General features: G+C 50.5%; 1 protein-coding gene across 1 annotated transcript in view; it reads left to right on the top strand.

Annotated features, from left to right (window-relative positions):
- The window catches only part of CTIF (CBP80/20-dependent translation initiation factor), a 288,329-nt gene that overhangs the window by 183,639 nt on the left and 97,873 nt on the right, over positions 1-6,817 (top strand). The window contains 3 exon segments of the mRNA XM_010840964.1: positions 3,419-3,671; positions 3,673-3,906; positions 6,633-6,815. Coding sequence (XP_010839266.1) covers positions 3,419-3,671; positions 3,673-3,906; positions 6,633-6,815 — 670 coding nt within the window.

The following is a 6,817-nucleotide window of genomic DNA, read 5'->3' on the forward strand; positions in this document are numbered from 1 at the left end:
GTCTCTCACTTGGCCACTTTATTTTTTAAATTTTTTTAAAAGTGCTTTTTAACACATTTATTATTTTCGGCCATACTGAGTCTTCATTGCGGTGGGTGCTTTTCTCTATTTGCAGTGAGTGAGGAGCTCCTCTTCGTGTGGTGCATGGACTTCTCTCCCTGGTGCCTTCTGTGCAGCACAGGCTGTAGATGTGTGGGCTTCAGTAGCTGAGGTTCCCAGGCTCTAGAGCACAGGCTCAGAAGCTGTGGCTCAAGGGCTTAGGTATTCTGCAGCATGTGAGATCTTTCCAGACCAGGGATTGAGCCTGTGCCTCCTTCATTGACAGGTGGATTCTTTACCACTCAGCCACCAGGGAAACCCTCGCTTAACAATTTTAACTCCCCCTGAAAACCCTGCCACCTAGGGAAAGCTTTTCTTTTAATTTTTTAATTTTTATACAATGTTTAAAAGTTACTTCCTCTTTACAATTATTGCAAAATATGGATTATATTCCCCAAGTTGTATAGCACATGCTTGAGCTTATTTCACACCCAAGAGATTGTGCCTCCCACTCCCCTACCCTTATATAGCCCTTCCCCACTGGTAACGACTAGTTTGTTCTCTACATCTGTGGGTCTGTTTCTTTATTTTGACCACACGAGAGATCGAACCTGTGCCCCTTGCAATGCAAGGGCAGAGTCCTAACTACTGGATCACCAGGGAAGTCCCTCTTGTTTTTAGTTATATTCATTAGTCGTTGTATTTTTTTAGATTCTATTTCTGTCTTTTCCCTCTTAGTATAATGCGATATATCAAGTATTTCTGTCTTTTCCCTCTCAGTATAATGCGATATATCAAGTATTTCTCTCTGTCTTTTCCCTCTTAGTATAATGCCCTCCATGTCCATCCATGTTGTTACATATGCAAATAGTCATCGTTTTTTCGTGGCTGAGTAGTATTCCATTGTGTATATACCACAGCTTCTGTTGATGAACACTTAGGTTGTGTCCATGTCTTGGCAATTACAAATAATGCTGCTAGGGAACATTGAGGTGCATATATCTTTTCAAATTAGTGGTTTTGGTTTTTTCCGATATACACACAGGAGTGGAGTTGCTGGGTTATATGGTAGCCCTGTGTTTTATTTTTTGAGAAACTTCCATGCTCTTTTCCACTGTGGCTGCACCAATTAATATTCCCACTAACGCTGTACAAGAGTTCCCTTTTCTGCACATCCTCGCCAACATTTGATACCGGTAGAAGGGAAAAGCTTTTCAGTGAAAAAAATTTCATTAATTTTAATGGGAAAATGATCCATTTAACCCCAAACCCAGGATACCCCCAAATTTTCAGAGATACAAAATTATCAAGTGAACATCAAAATTGAGTTTATATAAGTAATAATAATTTTAGAGCAAGTAAACACAGTTTGTTCATAAAATGCAGTGCAGTGAAGGTCTGTTGTATTGGGCAAAGAGATGGATCACAGAACAGGTTGGGAGCCTCATTTGCTAGAATGTGGAGCTTCTCTCCGTAAACTTTCTTCACTCACTTTACAAGTTTGAGAGGCTCATGTTTATCCTGTTCTCCAGCTGCACTTCAAATAAGGTTATGACATGGAAAACACCATTAGGGCAAAACAGGTGGGATGCAGGAGCACTTCAGTGATGGAAGCAGCCCTTTGGTGCAAGACTAAAGGGTCCCCAGGATACCCCCCACCCCCTTGCTGTCTTTTAGTCTGCAGATCAAAACATTTGGGGTTTGTCCCATGATGCACAGCCCAGATTTGTTCTGTATGAGAATCTCTGGCTTCCCTGACAGCTCAGCTGGTAAAGAATCTGCCTGCAATGCAGGAGACCCCAGTTCGATTCCTGGGTCGGAAAGATCCATTGGAGAAAAGATAGGCTACCCACTCCAGTATTCTTGGGCTTCCCTTATGGCTCAGCTGGTAAAGAATCTGCCTGCAATGCGAGAGACCTGGGTTCGATCCCTGGGTTGGGAAGATCCCCTGGAGAAGGAAAAGGCTACCCATTCCAGTATTCTGGCCTAGAGAATTCCATGGACTGTATAGTCCATAGGGTTGCAAAGAGTCGGACACGACTGAGTGCCTTTCACTTACTCAAGGACCAGACTCTCTTCTTTGAAAGCGTCAAGTAAATCAGTGAGCCTGTTTGCCGAAAACTATCATGTTAAATATCACGTCTGTAGCCCAAGGCTCGGGCTCCCATAACGTGATAGCAGCAGATTGAGGCCCACCCTAACAGCTCCATTTTAACTTAATCACATCTTTAAAGACGCTCACTCCAAATGCAGTCACATTCTGAGGTCCCAGGGGTTGAGGCCTCAACATACGAATTTGGAGGGAACACAGTTCAGCCTGTAATAATTTCTTATAGCATTTTTAAAAATTGTTTATTTATTTATGTTTGGCTTCGTTTGGGTCTTTGTTGCTGCACAGACTTCCTCTAGTTGCGGTGGTCGGGGTGATGGCTGCTCTCTAGTTGCACAGGGTTCTCATGCCGGTGGCTTCCCTTGTCGCAGAGCTCACAAGGGCATTCAGGCTTCAGTAGTTTAAGCTCACAGGCTCACGACTGTGGTGCACAGGCTTAGCTGCTCCGTGACACGTAGGATCTTCCTGAAACAGGGATTGAACCTGTGTTCCCTGCATTGGCAGGCAGATTCTTAACCACTAGACCACCAGGGAAGTCTTCTTATAGCATATTTTGTTTGTGGGTTGGGGGTGAAAATGTCAGTGTACCTAAAGAAAGGTTGTTTAACAAATGGTATAACTGTTCACAGGCCATGATGGTTAAAACGTCATTAATAGAATGCTTGTTATCTGATGCTTCTCTTGTGGTTCAGCTGGTAAAGAATCCACCTGTGAGGCGGGAGACCTGGGTTCGATCCCTGGGTTGGGAAGATCCCCTGGAAAAGGGAAAGGCAACTCACTCTGGTGTTCTGGCCTGGAGAATTCCATGGACTGTATAGTCGGACACAACTGAGCGACTCACTTTCACTGTCCAGTGTAGTTCTGTGTACACATCTTTACTGGAACAAGCATAGAATGCGTTCAGAAAATGGGAATGGTTGCTTCAAGAAACATACTGGGTGTCTGGGGACAGTCAGGAGGGTTCACTGTATACTCTAATTGTATCACTTTAAATTTGTTTCCTACACATGTATTAATGCATATTCTAATAAGGAAATAAAATACTTATTTTAAGTCAAGAGTTGACTTAAATCCTGAGTGATCATAGGGACCTATCTGTCATATTCTCTCCTGTAACCCCAGGCCCCTTTGCAGAGCCTGGTGCATAGGAGGCCTTCAGTGAGAGTACTGAGGGAATGAATAAATGAATTCCTCTGCAGGTATTTGGACATAGGGACCCTGGCCAGCGGCCCCAGTGACCCTCTCTTGTCTTTCCCCTTTGTTTGGCAGGCGGCAGCAGAGACCCCCAGGAGGGAACAAGCCCCAGCAGCACGGTGACCACCTACCGGGCAGTGCCAAACACAATAGGGACCACCAGAAATCCTACCAGGGGGGCTCGGCGCCCCACCCCTCAGGGAGGTCCAGCCACCACGGCTACAGCCAGAACCGGCGCTGGCACCACAGCAACACGGAGCATCCTTCCAGCGACAAGGGGAGGGCAGGTGCCCACCGCCACGCCAAAGAGACCGTGCCCACAGAGAGCCCCCAGACTCGAGGATGCACTGGGGGACGCTGGGCATGGCGGCCTCGAGTCCCCTCGCAGCCCCGATGCCCTGGCCCCAGCAGCTTCCGAGAGGCTCACCCTGCTGCAGCCGGGGTGTCCAGAGGCCGAGATAAAGCTTAAAGACAGTATTATTCCCGAGCGCGGCGGGGAGCGCCCCAAAATTACCCTGCTCCAGTCTTCCAAAGACAGGCTGCGGCGAAGGCTGAAAGAAAAGGTACCGGTAATTGAATTTTCCTTGTTCTCTTGTACCAGGGAGGACAGCACGAGGTAGGCACCTGGGCGGAGGGCTTGGGGGTGGGGGCCTGGGGAGCCGGGTGCAGGCAGAGACCCGCACCTGCTCTCTGCCCAAGAGACCCCTGGTCTCCAGAAGGCAGACCTGTGGCCAGCTCTGCATGCGGACTCCCTCCAGCACAGCACGTTCCACCCTCCAGGAGGCTCAGCTGGACACCTGGTACCAGCCCCCAGCCTGAGAAGGGAGGGTGGGGGAAGAGGCGTGTGCCTCCAGGTGATGGGAGGGCAGCAGAGAAGGCCTGGTGTCCCCCACCAGCATTATCTGGGGGCAGATGCCGCTCTGTCAGTGCTAAAGGGCATCTGGGGAAAACACAGAGCCTATGAGATAAGAATGCTTCTCCCCAAGATGAGTACCAGGCAGGCTGTGCTCCCTGCCAGGGGAGAGCAAAGGTGAGTTGGACAGAGTGCAGCAGGCTGACATCAGCCTTGCCACTCCCCTCCCCCACCAACCAGCAGCAGGGATGGGGCGGGGGCAAGATTTAAGGAGGCACTCACTCTCACATTGCTCAGGTGGCCATCCTGTACAGGCATAGCCCTGAGAAGGAGGGCCTCCTTAAATTTGGAATGAGCATCTCATTCCTCACCCTACTGCTGGGCCTGGCCTCCAGAGCCTGGTTCACACATTCAGGAAGAGATGCCCCGAGCCTCCAGAGGAGAGCTGGGGCTCTGTCCCTGGCAGCGTTAGGTCCACTCTGCTCACTCTAGCTCCCCATCCCCAGCCACGGGTGCAAGTAAGGTCACCTTGGAGAAGAAGTGTTCCCAGGAAAGGCCAGCTTGCCTCCAGCTTTCCCAGGCATGGGGAGGCTACATGGAGTCCTCCTTGTGGGGCTTCTGCGGAGCTCGAAGTTTCAGGCTTCTCCCCAGCCTCTCTCTCCTGCCTTCTCTCCTCCAACTTTCACCTCCGAGGGCCAGGTCCACGCCCAATCAGGACAAGGCAGGTCAGACCTCTTCCCCGCTCAATTCCTGAAGCTGACATGCTGCTCCTGGTGTCCCTTACAGCCCCAAGTGGCCACCCATACTCCCCACAGGGCAGGTGCTGTGAGGTCCTAGAGAAAAGCATCCTTCATTTCCTTACGTCCCAAAGGTAGGAGCCTGGAGAGGTTCTCAAGTGTACTCCGTGTGTGGTCTCTGCCTGAAAAGTTTCCTGGACAGATTGCTTCAGTCCAGCCAGAAAGAGAATTGCTAAGTTCTCTTCGGTTCTGCTAAATGCAGCTGTGGTGCCACAGAGTGAAACAACACAGGCTTTAGAGTCAAGCAAACCAGCTGGGTCCTCACTCTGCCTTTGATTGGCTAGGTGGCCTTGGGCAAGCCACCTCGCCTCTCTGTGGCCCCAGTGTACCCATCTGTAAAATGGGTGTCGCACCGTGGTGTAATGCCGCCTTGTAGACGGACTGAAGGTCAAATGTCATAACCTGTCAGAAGACCCTTGTGGGTGATTATTCTACATACTGACCACTATTCCTGCCCGTGGTTGGGATGGGGCAGGAAGAGAGAGATAGAACGGATAAGGTAGATCCCTGATGCCCGTATTTCAGCTGCAAAGACTCCCCTCAGGTCCAGCCTCCTGAACTCCTGGATCAGGAGGACGTGGGCTCAGGCAATGGCAGGACTCAAAGAAAGCTATATAGACCATCTAATCTAACCTCCTCATGTATCTGGGAGGAAACTGAAGCCCAGGGAGTGAAGCCAGTTCCCAGAGCCATCCCACTAGAGACAGACTAGGTTCGAGAGCCCCGGGCTGAGCCTCCCGCCCAGGATTCTTCTGTTGATGACAGAATGGCAAACATGGGCCCCCCTCTGTGTCCCTGACCCTGCCCTTCAACCCTGGTTTCATCCCAGCAGTTAAGTCCATCACTTGTGGCCACCAGTCTCCTGTGTTTGAGTACATACTTCTGAGACTGTCAGATCCATTTTCTTCCTCCTGCAGCACAGGTTTGGTCCTAGTTGTAGTGAAACCTCTAGTGGGTGTAGGGTTTTTCCTCTGAAATTTCCCTCCGAGAAGCGCCAGTTGTTTCTGCGGCACTTCGGAGGATTCCTTAGTGTGCAGTACTTGTTGTAAAAAGCCAGCACACAATGCCAAGGCCATGTCACAGGGCTCCCTGTACCCAGAGAGCATGACAGTCCTCGGGCTGAAGTCCATCGTGAGTCCAGAGCCGAGAGTCTGGAGGACTAGATGTAGCCACTCTGTGGGCACCTTTAACCAACACAGCAGGCATTTGGGATGCCACCTCCTTCCTGACCTACTCTTCCTACCCATGTTTTCTCTTGGCCCAATTTCTTATCTGTTAGTTTATATCTTCTTTAATAAGCCCCATTAAATCATTTCTACATTGAGACATCTGATGGACAGGTAGATCCAACAAAGCAAGCCAATGTGTATGAGAAACCTGGTTAAGAGCTCACAAAAAAAGGGTCCACCCAGGGGTCACAGGGGCCGAGCAGAAGGGGAACAGGGAACCTGGGGCCCGAGGGTCCTTGGTGGAGGTCGGGTCCCAAGGGGATCAGACCGCCGGTTCTAGAAGTGACACGGGTCCTTTCTGAGTGTGTCAGTCCTCCCTGCATGGAAGCCTGGAAACCCTCGGCGGAAACCCGGGCCCCACTCAGACACCGCTCGATTTGTCCCCTACGCCTCCCCCCACCCCCCACCAGGATGAAGTGGCCGTGGAGACCACCAGCCCTCAGCAGAACAAGATGGACAAGCTGATCGAGATTCTGAACAGCATGCGGAACAACAGCACCGACGTGGACGCCAAGCTCACCACCTTCATGGAGGAGGCCCAGAACTCCACCAACTCGGAGGAGATGCTGGGGGAGATCGTACGCACCATCTACCA

The sequence above is a fragment of the Bison bison genome, unplaced genomic scaffold (assembly GCF_000754665.1).
Source record: "Bison bison bison isolate TAMUID 2011002044 unplaced genomic scaffold, Bison_UMD1.0 scf7180017864153, whole genome shotgun sequence".
NCBI classification, from domain to species: domain Eukaryota; kingdom Metazoa; phylum Chordata; class Mammalia; order Artiodactyla; family Bovidae; genus Bison; species Bison bison.